Source organism: Episyrphus balteatus, chromosome 3, assembly GCF_945859705.1.
Source record: "Episyrphus balteatus chromosome 3, idEpiBalt1.1, whole genome shotgun sequence".
Classification (NCBI taxonomy): Eukaryota; Metazoa; Arthropoda; class Insecta; order Diptera; family Syrphidae; genus Episyrphus; species Episyrphus balteatus.
The window spans coordinates 67,479,355-67,493,461 of record NC_079136.1 but is presented as its reverse complement, the minus strand read 5'-3'; the positions used below and the strand labels follow the sequence as shown (position 1 = coordinate 67,493,461).

Sequence of the window (14,107 nt, the reverse complement as noted above, 5' to 3'; positions counted from 1 at the left end):
AAATTGTTTTTTATGATAACCATAAAATATATTTTTTCGGAAATATGTTGCTTTTTTATGCAAATACACCACAAAACCACAATGAATTTGAAGTTTCATAAATTTCTATTTTCAATATTTATGAGAGAAAAATAAATTTTGAAAAAATAAATTAATATATTTTATACTGAAATACATATAAGGTTTTTTTTAAGCTTTTTGAGAATGCGTAAGAAGTTTTTCATAAAAAAAAATTATCGTTAATGTAGTTCGACGTCAAGTGTACTCGAAAACCGCGTTTTTGCCAGTGATTTGGATTCGGAATCAGCACACAAAATTCCTTTTGAAAAGTATGGCCTCATTCTCTTTAAGGAAAGACTTATTAAAATCGAAGCAATAGTCAAAAAGTAAGAATTTATATCCGGTGAAAATTTAGAAATCACTTGTATTCCTGGTAAATATTAAAATATTGAAATATCACATATTCCTTAGAATTGCACCGTATAAAGCAAAAACTCAAAACAAAAGAAAGTTTTATGGTTCAGTTCTTTTGAAACTACGGTTTTAAAATTTTTTTAAAAATTTGTTCATTGGTTTGAAACAGAAAATAAACATTAAATAATTGTTTCACAAAAAAAAAATCTTTAATAAAATTAAGAAATGAGACTAATTTCTTTTCAACTCACACTATTTTTCCAAATTGTATAAACGAATTTAAATAATGTAAATTCTAAGAACTATTTAAACAAACTGTTCCCCACAGATTTGATCTCTATGCTTTTAAAGAAATTTTAATTTCCTTAGAAATTGCATCTAAAAGAAGAAATAAAAATTCTTTAATTACTCATGGGATGTGCACTTCTTATCTTCTTGATCTGAACTTTGATTATTATTTTTTGTGTATGTTTTCGTATGTCGTAAACACTTGGTTTTTAAACACTAATTATGGTAGGATGCACTTCCATGAAGCAATAAAACTCATTCATAGTTAATTAAGATCCAACAATCATTCAACAGGAAAAAGTTTGCATTTAGTTTGAAAAAAAAAACAGGGTCGGTTTTATCGCGGTGTATTAGAGATCGTTGAAATGAGGCGCATTTGAAAGGACTATTTCAAAGGGCCCTCTGTTAAAATCTCTTAATTTTTTTTATAAGATTCTAGGTCACAAAAGTAGGGAAAAACCAATGGAGCGATATAAAATTATTTAAAGGGCAAGTGACATACATCAAGGCCTTTAATTGTTTCAATCCACCCTCGAACACAGCACTAATCCTTGCCAATGAGCTGTAAAACTTAATTCAAAAAGCCAATTAAGGAGGAACTTTTGTGCAAAGCAGCATACAACTCCCTTAGTGTTAGTTTTGTTTATTTTTTTTTTTCTCCTTGAAAATATTTCTCAAACTATTAACGTTAATTAAGTCTTTGCATAAACAAGAGTGGTTATTCAATAGCAAAAAGAAGTCTCTGGTAAATTTCAAGCAACAAGGGAATTATTATTATTAAAACTAGCAACTTTTTCAAAACTTTTTTTTTTGTTTAACTTGTTAAATGCACAGCAATTTCTATTTTAAACAAACAAACAAAAAAAAAAACAACAAATGCAACAAGTTGGTTTACTATACAGTAAACTGATTAAAAATGTTTAATTACGATGAATATAATTTTATTTTGATATGCAAGGCGTATATAGCGCATATTTCTATATTGGCTGGCAAACAAAATGCTAATTAGTAAAAAATAAATGATTATGGTCATCATCAAACACATACACACACACACATTTAATCAATCAGAAACAACAATACACACACAATATGTAACTTTTCAGGCTTAATTTATATGCTTTAATATGGATGCGGTAACGGTAATTTTGAAAATTTCAAAACTTTTGTTTTTTTTTTAATTTGTAAGTTACTCTTTCGTGCATATTGATAAGGACTCTCGAAGGGAGACCGCTTCAAACCTGGATGATGATAGTCGAAGAGAAGTTCGGCTGAGTTGAATTTTTCGCTAGATCTGTATAGTTGACCGGGAGGGTAATCTTTTGAAGGGGGTGGAAAGGTGAGTTTTTTTTTGGGTTTGTTGTAATAAATCTTATAATTAGCTTATTTTAGTTTAGGGAGAGTTCATAGAAATGTAGAAGTTCACTTCAGAAATTCTGTTGCAATATTCTGTGCAACTTTTTTGTTTTTAAACGATTTTGGAATATTGATTTTTAGCAAGGTATTGTTTTAAATTCAAAATGAACTATTTAAAGAATACATAATTGCAGTTTCTGAAGTGATTAATAAAATATACAGGAACTTCACATTAATTAATATTTAAGAAAACAAAATTATACTTTTTGTGTGGACAAATATCCCATATCCAATGAAGTGTACAATTTTGTGTTCCGTTTTATTTTTTAAACAAATTTTTTTTATAATATTTAAAAATCAACTTACCTGGAACTGTTGGTTGATATTCTAGTTGCGGCAGTAAGAAGCATGTCAGAACCTAAAAAAAAAAAAAATCATACAGTTAATTGGGGTTGATGTTTTGATGATTCTTTAGAGGGAAAATTGAATTTTTCAACGACTTGTCATATGACCAAACAGTAAAACGATATTTTTCTCAAAAATAGCTCTAACGATTTTGATTTAAAAAATCAATCAATTGAAAAAATGTATCATAAAAAGAAATATTTTTTGAACTGTTATTAACGGTACCTCCAATAGAACTGTTTTCTTGATGCCTGGCATTCTTGAAAACGACAACGAACATTCTTATTTTTGTGTAAAAGTATTTAAGCTACCTTTGTGTTTAAAATGAGTAAAATTCCAAAAGAATCAATTTTTGATTAAAAATAAACATTTTTATTTTCAAATACATTTTTTGAAAACAGTTTATTATTTTATTTTTATATTTTCAAAATCTGTATGTATAAGAACTATTTATGAAAAAAAAAACAACTCCAACGAATTTCAATTTTTTTCTTCTAAATTATAAAATTTAATTAATTGGCAGGTCAAAACCATTTAAAGAGATTTTTTTGTAGTTTTAAAACAATTTTTATATATTTATTATTAATTTTTTCAAAAAATCGTTAGAGTGGTTTAAAAAAAAATTTTAAATAGTTTTGTAAAAAAAAGTTAAAGTTTTAGAAACTTTTAAATAAATAAACACCAAAAACCAAAAATAAAAAAAACAAAAACAATGCGTTTAAAAAAAAAAAGAAATAATAAATTGTACTTTTTGAATATTTAAAACATCTTGACACTGAAATTTGTCAAGCATGAAAAAGTTGCGTTATTTTTCAAAAGAACAAAAATTCAGTGCAAACGAGCTGAACCTCAATTACATTGTTCTGCAATTGAGTTGGAAAAAAACTCTTTTTAAGTCTATATTCAATCCCATACAGTAACCATTTTCGTAAGTTCAAACTACGCTACGGTAAAAAAAAGAATATATAAATACGTTAAATTAAATCAAAAACATTTTATTATAAGTTTTTTTTTCATTGAATGAAAATATTTTTTGAAATTGAAAATGTCCAGTTTCTTTTTAATATCCGATGTGAAACACAAAATGAATGAATGGACAAAACAAAAGTTTGTCAACTCGAGTTTTAGATCGAAATTTGAAAACTCCAATTTTGAGTGAATAATAGCATTCTCAAGTTTTCAACATTTATTTGACTAACTGCTTCTATTAACATAGAAATAAATTAAGAAAATTAAAAAAATCTGGCCTTATTTGTAACATAGTAAGTAAAATTGTAGTGTTTTTTTTTAGAAACAACATTTTCATAGAAAGAAAGTAAGAAAATAAAACTTTACTTGCTCAGTGAAGGAATAAAGTTGCGTATACTGGAAATTATTCCGGTGGAAAGTGGTTCAATTTTGTAAAGTCTTTATTGTTTTTAATGCATACAAAAAAATAATGCAATCTTTTTATTGCAAAAACAATGAATTGTTAAAAATCCTCTATAACATTTTTTAACCCATCACAAAGTTAATAGTTGTGGATTTCATCTTAATTTAGTAATGGTTTTTGCAATCGAAAAATAAAATTATGCCCTGCCATATATCGACATGAACGGTATTCAAAAATGCCTGGAACACTGCCAACATTTCCAGACAATTTTCGGATTTATTTCCTACGAAAACATTTTTTGGAATTTCTTTCAAAAATATATTCTGACGTTTTTTCTCAGCACCATTTTGAAATGAAATAGAACGGTTTTTTTTTAAGTTATTGCATGCATTAAAAAGGAATTTGAGAAGTGACTTTTCAAAAGGGAATAAAACCACTTTTTACATTTTTTTAAACTAAGTATGCCTATGCATACGATATTATAATGCTAAATTCAACCAGCCAACATCATAATTTTGGCAACTATAAAATTTATTCGAGCGTTAGCCTTTTAAATGACTATTTTTAAATTGGATTTTTGTATGGTGGAAAATGTAGAATTAAGATAAACATTAAAGTGAGTTTAAAATTTGATAATTGGTAGGGCCCAATATCATAATTGGCACAAATATGAAGGGAACATTTAGATTCCAGAATCAAACAATATGTATTTCCAGACAAAATTCGAATTCATTCCATCAAAGTCTTTGAAAAACGTATCGCTTTGTTTTAGCATGTTTAAACGCCCTTAATATGTTTTAAGGTCGTAGTAGACATAACAAATGTATATATCATAGACATTTTGGCATAAATATTTATCGTATTTGTTCATTACTTGAATTTATTGTTTAAAAATGTCATAAGCTCTTAAAATATAGGTAGTTCTTTATGCTGATCAATTAATTCTTTTCACTTCACTTCATTTAGCATATTTTCGACGAAAATCACACGAAAATCGTTTTTACTCAAAGAGACATATCAATCCTATTTAGATAACAAGAACATGAATTCTAGTATCTATCTATAGAAGATGCACAAACTCTCGTCCGGTCTCAATTAATTAATAAAATTTTATCTAAATTACCACAAACAAGAAAAATTTAATTCAAAACCTTACCTGTTCGCCAGTTGTTTCATCAATATCCGGTTGAAATGTCAGCAACGGTTGAGCTTGATTCTCTGACAGCCATACAGCTTTCAATTGTAAATTAACTAAAGAATATGGTAAATACTGCAGTTGATTGCCAGATACATCTAAAACATGTAACAGCGTACAATTGCCCAGCTCCGGTGGCAGCTTCTTCAATTTATTATCCCTTAGACTAAGAACGCCCAATTTTGTGCACATACCAATTTCCAATGGTATATAATCGAGGGCGTTGCGATCCACATTTAAATTACTTAATTTAGTCATTCGACCAATGGATTGGGGTAATTCAGTTAAGAAATTTTCTGTTAATATTAATTCTTGCATATTTTCACATCTGTAAATTGAAAAAAATAAAGAAAAAAAAATAAATAAGGAAATGAATACTGACAAAGATACATAAATGGATACCAAGAAAGATTTATAATGAAAGTATCATTAATAAAATAAATTAGATTAAAAGAGATCAGTAACCTTTTTTCGGCCTACAATAATAAAGAAACTATGAGAACTTTATTTGAATTTATTATTATTTTTTTCAATCGATGACATCATTTTCTATGAATTAATTGTTTATCGTTTTATTATTCTTGAGCGACTTTCTATAGTGAATTAATATAGACTGGTTTTGAGTTAGAAAAAAGTATCTTCTTTCAAGTCAATAAAACAGTCTGTTAAAAAGTTTATCGAATAGATAGATCCCACTAAATACTTAAACCATTTCTGGCTATGTCAAGGTCAACAACTTTATTGGTATTAAAAATAAACAAACACGTCAATATTGACAAGAGAACCTGTTAATTTTTTTTTTTACCTGTTTATCTTCGAATGCATGCACCGATTATTGTAACCGATGGAAATAGCTCCATAATAAAATGATGGAAATTGATTATTATTTTTCACATCAGACAGATATGTGTGTGAGGAAAGATTAAAATATGAGTATTTCGTCATTCTCGTATAACGTTGTTGAGACATGGAAAATTTATCAAACAAATCTATTAACACTGCATTTAATCAATGTTTTAATTTTTTATTTTATTTGGAGTGTAGTTTGAAACGTTTATAATCTTCTATTGCATTATTTCTATTAGAGGTGAGTAATGGACTCTATCTAGGAATTCTTTTTTTTTGGAAGCGACAGGAGAGAATTGAGTTACCTACATTGTGAAATAAACCACTTCTAGAAATAATCTTTGGAAGTCGGCAAGTAAAGCCTGCTCGACATCACATCCGAAAACCGTTTGTGGCTAATCAACTTTGCTGGGAGCAGTTCCCACATCTAAAAATAAAGACATTGATGGTTGAATCACTATGTGCTCGTAATTAGTTTGTAAGAAAAGAGGATACCTGCAATTTTTTGCTGAGAAGCTAAGGTGAGTTGCACAATCTAGATGGTGGAGTTTGGATTTGAACTTAGAACCTCAAGTGTTACACTTAATTACACTCTTATCATTGCTCTATGGGGTACTAACTCAAAAGAGAAAAAGAGTACATCGAAGTGGAATCAAGAGCGATTCTGTAGATTTGAAAGAATCACTTTTACAATCTGTAAAATAACTATGACAAAAACCTAATTCCGCTCCAAAGCAGATTGTACCATTTAATGTCCTTGGAACCGACCAGAGGCCTATTTCACATAAAACTATATCAGTTACATCAGCTTACATCTCCGACTTTGAACACTAATAAGTGCGGTCTGCGGACTAATGGATTTCGAGAAGCTCTTTTTTTGAACATTTGCACTATTTAGTTTAACATCTGACTTTTGAGGTGACGGATGTATTTGTTGTAGTTGATTTTGTAAAAATTAATTTTTCAATTTGTTTTTTTATTGAATTTTTTTTTCATCAAATTTTCGAATTTTGAATTTGAAATTTTGGTTTTAGATGTTCCATCCAATTTTTTTTATAAAAATTGTGTTTTTTTTAAACGGCTAACGATTTTGAATTTTTTTTTCTAAAAATGCCTCTCAAAAGAGAAATGAAACTGCATACCTACTGGTATTCGGCCTATTTTTCAGGTATTCGGTATTCGGCCGAATAGTTTAACTATTCGGCCGAATACCGAATACCAAATAAAGAAGAAAAAAGACAAATTATTATACCAAAATGCGTGTTTTATTAAAAAAAATTTAATATTAGTACATATAGGGCGATTTTATTCACTCGAAGTTGAACACAACTCGAGGATTTTTATTCTCAACTTGAAAAATTGTTTTCATTCACTGAAAGTTGACGTTTTTAACTTTCAATTTTAAAATCTAAAGTTTATCAACTTTAATTTTTTCAACTTCAGGAATTATCAGAAGTTTTCGAGCAAACTTGAGTTTTTACTTTAAAAATGTCGTTATTTATTATTATTTCTGTTTCAAAAGTTTGTTTAAATGTCATAGAGAAAAAACTTTTTATTGAAAAATAATAGCTGGTGTATTTTGGAAAATTAGCCATGCATCTACTTTTTGTAATAGTGAAATCAATCGCATATTTGTGCATATATTTAGTTAATATCTTTTAATTTAAAATAAATGCAAAAGTGATTTGTGTAATAAAAATTGATTTTATTTGTTTGATTTTTTTCTCTGCAAAAAACATTTTTGTTTAGGAGTTTCCTTTTGTAATCTTGGAAAATCTACTTTTTCATTGTAAATTGGGTGCGTTTCATAATCCATAATCTACTAAAGGCAAGTAGTGGTGAATGAAAACTATTGGTTCCGCATATGTTGGTAGTAAACGATTACGTTTATCTTCGTAGACTATTCTTGCTTCGAAAAATAGTCTTTCGCTGTAAACACTTGTCCCATGAGAAGAAAGGTAGACTTTTGCAAATGTTTTCAAAATATGTAATTTTGTAGTATGTGTTGACCACCACTTGTATGGGTCCGCCGTTCGATCTTGGCGAACAGTCCTCATATATAATTCGATTTTAGATGTCTACCTTTTGCAGTAGTAGGTAGTGTATTCAGACATTTATCTTAAAAGTAGTTCAGTTATTCATAGTTACAATACGATGTTGTTGGGAATTTTTAAGCCACATCTATTCTTGAGACAAAGTACCTATACATTTTTTTTAATTACCAACGTTTTTTTCTGAGTGTCCTTGGCCGAATATTTGGCGGCCGAATATTCGGTATTCGGCCGAGGAATGTGGCCGAATATTCGGTATTCGGCCAAATCAATGTTCGCGGCATCTCTAGTATACACACTCTAGAAAAATTTATATGTATGGACATCTATGACGGACATCTTATTGATTAAAGCACAGTGGAACAAATTTTGTTTTTTTGAAATTTCATAACATACCTACCTAATTTTATTTATTTTTTAAATATGGTGAGTCTAGAAAATTATCTTAATGGAAGGATATAATTTTTTTTAAGAAACGATGCAATTCAGAAATGATACCGCCAAAAAAAAAAAAAATAGGCAAAATGTTTAATTAACAAGAATCTAAGCAATCTTTAATAATAATATTTTAGGGGAAAGTGTTGTTGTTTAAGGAAAATCCGCCATAAGTCCCATAAAATCTATGGTATAAATGGTACCCTTTCGAACTTTATTAAAAATGTTGTTTTGCCATGGGAATTAGGAATAAAAATAAGTCTATAACTGTTTTCGCGCGAAAGAGTGTTTTTTAGGTGCCTGGGTGTTTTGTTTTAGGTGTAAGAAACGTAAGTAATTATGTATTACCAAAAATCAGTTATAAACCTGGTCTTGCATAAACACAAGATTCAAATTAAGGGTCCAGGGGAAGAACAGTTAAAGTCAATTCCAACTCATTTCTCATTTTAAAATTTTGTTCTCCATAAAACTTAGTACTTAAAGCACAAAATTTATTTATTTTTTAAATTATGACTTAAATTTGTTTTATAAAAGTAAGGATGCCATCAATAATGCTCAGTAAATACTACAAGACCTCATCATTAGTTTTTTTTTTTTTTTTTGAAAAAAGTGGACATGTGCTGTTTTTCCCCCTCGACCCTTCAAATGTATTTTTTCGAGCAGAAAAAGTAGAGATTTTAAACGGAAATTTTATTATTGTTTACATTATAAATTGAACAAAATTTCGATTTGGCTAGAATACACGCAATTATTGATTTAGTCTATAGATTTCTTTCCCAACAACTTTATCTGTTTCAATGCAATAAAAGGAACACTTCTTTGCTACGATTATCAAGAAACTTAAACAAAATAAATTTTTTATTCACAAAATTTGAGCGACATAAAAATAATCTTCTATCAAATGTCCTCGACTTCGATATAATAAATGCCCTTGCGAAATCAGAAGAAAGAAATCCTTAGTCCTTTAAAGCCTTCTTATTCAAAAATATATCCAAGTAACGGCCGCAAACGAAAAACCTTGGCATAAATGATTATAAAAAACCTCAATCTTTTGATTTGTAAGAAACAAGATGGGCATCAGAAAGTAACTTAAAAAAAATATATCATATTTGAAAGATTCTCTATAATACCTAACTTTCTCCATTGAAAAAGTAATCTATAATTTATTATGCTCAAAGGACTATATAATCAAAAGAACTGTATATGTAATTTCCAACATTAAGGTCAATGGATTCTATATCCCTTTCTTTTCATTGAACGTTTAGATAGAAAAATATAGGTTATCTTCTTTAAACTACACCCACCCAATAATAATTTCATATAATTTAAACAAAAAATAAAATAACTTACGCTCCAATAGTTGTGTTTACACTTTGTAAACGATTTTGGTCCAATTTTAAAATAGTTAAACGACTTAATTTAGCAATTCCATCTGGCAATGATTCTAATAAATTTTGTGATAAATGTAAATCAGTTAAATTTTCCAGGCCACCAATTTCTTCGGGCAGTTCTTCAAGTCTATAAATATAAAATAAAATATTTTATTTAACCATCATCATCATTTATTATTGTCATTCACAATGACAACTTACCTATTTTCAGAAACATCAAGGCAAATCAAATTCCGCAACAAACCAATTTCAGGTGGTAATTTCTGCAATTGATTGTGGTCTAACCAAAGTTCCTGTAGTGCTGGCAAATACCCCAAATGTGGGGGTAAATCCTCAATTTCATTGTCACCCAAATCGAGTCTTTCCAATTTTGTTAGTCTGCTAATTGATTCGGGGAGGAGTTTTATTAAATTCTCTCTCAACTCCAGGGATTCAAGTTGTGTTAAACTGAAAAAAAAGAAGATGAAGAAACAATCAATTGTGATGAAATAAGAGAAAAAAGTTGAAAAAATAAACTTCCACCTTCTAATTTTTTAGAGTAAGTGAAGGTTTTAGTTTTTCTACTATTTGAGGATTAGGTACAAAGAATATAAAAATGTTAAAGTTTTCAGCTGTCGTAACCACAAACAGTTTGCAACTACATCACAGACAAAAAAATCGGGATAGCTAGAACATTGTTTTCTTTTTTTCTTTTAATTACAAGGAAAAAAACTTGCTTTTGTGTTATTTGAGAGGAAAACTTCTCAACAAACATGACTAGAATTTATCTCTAGGGCTGATGTTCTACATAAAGATTTTTTTTTTGTTTGACATGGCAGCGATTTATAAAAAACTCCGCAAGGTTATAGATATTACAAACCAAGAAACTTAAATTTAAAGAAAATATTGGCTAAAGGATGTCATGTCGAGTAAAGAAATCAAAAACAAAAAGTTTGTGAAGACCGTCGAAAGGGCAAGGTTATAGTCAAAAGCTGAAAGTGTGCAAGAAAAAACAAAATGCACGATTAAATATCGTATGTATTTGCCTTTTTTGTCGAGAAAACTTACAAGTTAAATGTTTTGTATTAAAAGAAGTGGTTTTTGTTATCTTTTGTAAATAATCAAATAGAACTTTAAGCACTTTGAAACTGCAAATTTCGTTTTGAGAAACATTTGTAGAAGGGATACCTGTGGTTTACAGAGTTTCTGCTGGTTTCTTATCATCTTTCCAATAAAAGTAAAGATACTCCTAAGAAGATAGATTGTAGCGGATGAATCCAATGAAAAAAAGACAACTTAACACAATACTACAAACTTTCTATCGGCCGATAGTTTAGTCGGGTTGGGCTCCTAGTGTGCGCAGAAGCAGCCGACTAAACAGTTGGGTCGCTAGGAAATATTTGAGTTTGAAGGCAATTGTGTTGTGGCAATTTTCATTCTGTCTAAGAGACCGATAGAAAGTTTGTAGTGTGCGGGGGCTATAAAACTGAAGTACTTGGTGAAATTTTTATATCGTCTACTTCGAAGTATTCATACCTAGGGTCCGTAAGGAACAGTAGGTTACCTACCTTTTAGGCCATAAAATGATCCTAGCAAACGAAAGTTGGACAACCAATTTCAAATATTCTGTGGTTTCTTTTTAAATCATAGGTAATTTTGATACTGACAGCTGTTTCTTGCTAGAAATCTTTACTGAAATTTAGTATAATACCACTGCGGAACGAAATGAAGAACGCTTGAACCTTAACCAACCTTGAGAAATATTGAAAACTTATTTCCAAAGTGAATGTTGTGTTGCCCAAACAGTGCGAAGTTTTGGCCGAAATGAAGCACTCACGCGTTTGCTGTAGGTACGCAAATTTGTGCAAAAAGTTCGATGTCAATTTGTATCGAGGCCCAAGCGCCAAACAGAGGAGTTAGATGACCAAACCAAGAATGTATACCTAATTGACAATTTTTACGATAAGATTGATAAAAAGGGCATTGACGTTCAGATGGTACTAATGTAATCGACTTTGTAGCGAAATGGTGCAAAATTACATCATATGAAGCACTCGATTCCGACACTTGTCGATGGTTATATCGACTTTTAAGACGAAAGAAGAGACAATACGAAAAACAAGTGGTCGACTTTATTGTGGAGTGGGGGTCATTCGGCCTTATATTTTTGGCAAACTTTTAATTTTTTTATAACTATTTAGCTGGTTTTTGTGTTGGTATTTGATTGTTTCGCAAAATTGTCTTATTACTAAATTTGAGGAAACCGACGAAGTTACGAATACCAGAGTTACTGGCGACAGAGTTACGAGCGTCAAAGTTACGCGAAACCGAAGTTACGAAAAACTAGAGTTACGAATTCTAAAGTTATGTTAAGCTATGACATGTGATTTTTGGGTTGGCAACAATTGCGAAGACAATATGGAATTATGGTAATACAAACAAGAGATTAACATTTTTCTCATTGGTCAGAACTAAATGAGTAAAGCGAAAATGGGTGTTATTTAATCTTGTAAAATTTTGATTGGATAGGTATAGATATACATATATGGTTTTGTTTTTGTGAGAAGATCGCAAAAACGTTGAAATAGAAAAAAAAAACATAAGTATACTTATGTAAGTTTGGGGGACATAATTGAAATTAACTTCTTATTTGTCCAACTAATATTGCACCTACGTATAGATATTCTCTTATTTATGTTTCCATAATTCCATATCGTTCCTCGCAATTGTTGCCAATCCAAAAATCACATGTCATAGCTTAACATAACTTTAGAATTCGTAACTCTAGTTTTTCGTAATTTCGGTTTCGCGTAACTTTGACGGCCGTAACTCTGTCGCCCGTAACTCTGTTATTCGTAACTCCGTTACCGTTTATAAAACAAATTTCGGATTTTCTATTTTAAAAATGTTATAGCACTTTAAATTATTTTGCAAAGTGTCATCTAGGGTTAATTTTTTTTTTTGCTTGTGTTGTATAAAGTAACATTTTAACAAAGCAAACAAATTGCTTAAAAAAATGCAACTAAAAACTGCAACGCAAATTTTGCGAAATTACACTACCTACCTACTGATTTCGAGGCATAAAATTGAGCGGAAAATTACCCGATTTAATACGAAAATGGAGAATTTTTTGCATGGTCGCGATCTTTTGCCAAAAGGAATGTTCGGGAATTAAATTAATCTTTTAGTGATAATGGCCATCCATCTACAGGGCAGCAGAACAATCCATTCTCCTTGGATGAAGAAGGTTAACCGGCCATTTAAGAACACCAATATCAAATCTGTAGTTCAATTCAGTTTCTGGTGTGAATGCCCGACCAACTAATAGCCCCCTTTGTAAAAATCGTACAATCGAAATGAATTTTGTCGTTTTCTATTACAAGTTTTTGAGATTTTTGACAGGTCAAACTGTCTCTAGCCATCTTGAAAAGTACACCCACTAAAATGTTGATTGACAAAATAAAGTGTAAATAAATATACTAAACATTGAACTTCTGAGAAAGTTGTTAATGAATTTTTTCGAGCTACAGTTTTGTCGGTATTAAAACTTATATATAAAAAAAAAAAACCTAAACGGGATAAAAGGCCGGTTTTTTCTTTCCAAACAAAATGATGGATTTCTGCAAAGTTAAATTTCAAAGTGTTTCAAACCATTTGAAACATCGGGAAACTTTTCAATTTTTAGTTTTTTAAACTATTTTTGAAAATATGATAAATAAAAATGGTCCACCAATTTAAGAAAGGACTTTGTCTTTGAATTCATATTTTTCATTATCTCATACGTATTTTTGTTTTATGCATTGACAGATTTTTTACTAAACCAAAGGTTATTTGCATTTGAAAAAGAAAGTTATGAAAATTTGACAAAGATTCTCCCAAAAAGTCAAAATTCTTGCAAAATCTATAAATAAGTTGTCTTTTCCTTAAAATAAACTGTTTTTTTTTATTTATTTAAAAAAAGTTCAGTTTTTCTTTTTTTTTTTAATATAGGTAGGTATATTTTTTTATATCAATTGAACTTACCTTCCAAAATCCGCTGGCAGTGATGTCAATGACATATCATTCAGACCTAACACTGTTAAATTTTTTAACTGTGAAAATCCAGCTGGTAATCGTGGAATTGGATTTGAACTAAAATCAGCTACTTGTAGGCTTTGTAGATGCTTAATGTCATCAGGAATGTCTGGAATATCTAAAAATAAAAAAAAAAATGTATCAATACAAATCTCTTCAATTCAATAAGAAGATGAAAAAAAAAATCATTCAAAATTTATATTAAAAAAGAAAAAGTAAAAAAAATAATGTCAAACAGTAATCCGTTTTTCAAATCAAACACAATAATCCTTTTTATTGCGACATAACCGCATTAGTGTTA

At 29.4% G+C, this 14,107-nt stretch overlaps 1 protein-coding gene across 17 annotated transcripts in view; it reads right to left on the bottom strand.

Annotated features, from left to right (window-relative positions):
- Positions 1-14,107, bottom strand: part of LOC129913044 (protein lap4) — a 335,223-nt gene that overhangs the window by 218,801 nt on the left and 102,315 nt on the right. For 16 of the 17 annotated variants that reach the window (XM_055991409.1, XM_055991410.1, XM_055991416.1 and 13 more), the window contains exons 3-8: positions 13,756-13,924; positions 9,955-10,200; positions 9,713-9,880; positions 4,992-5,358; positions 2,425-2,476; positions 1,944-2,021 (exon numbers count right to left, since the gene is read on the bottom strand). In XM_055991409.1, coding sequence (XP_055847384.1) covers positions 1,944-2,021; positions 2,425-2,476; positions 4,992-5,358; positions 9,713-9,880; positions 9,955-10,200; positions 13,756-13,924 — 1,080 coding nt within the window. The remainder of the gene's footprint in view (positions 1-1,943; positions 2,022-2,424; positions 2,477-4,991; positions 5,359-9,712; positions 9,881-9,954; positions 10,201-13,755; positions 13,925-14,107) is intronic. The other variant, XM_055991415.1, reaches the window with a different exon arrangement.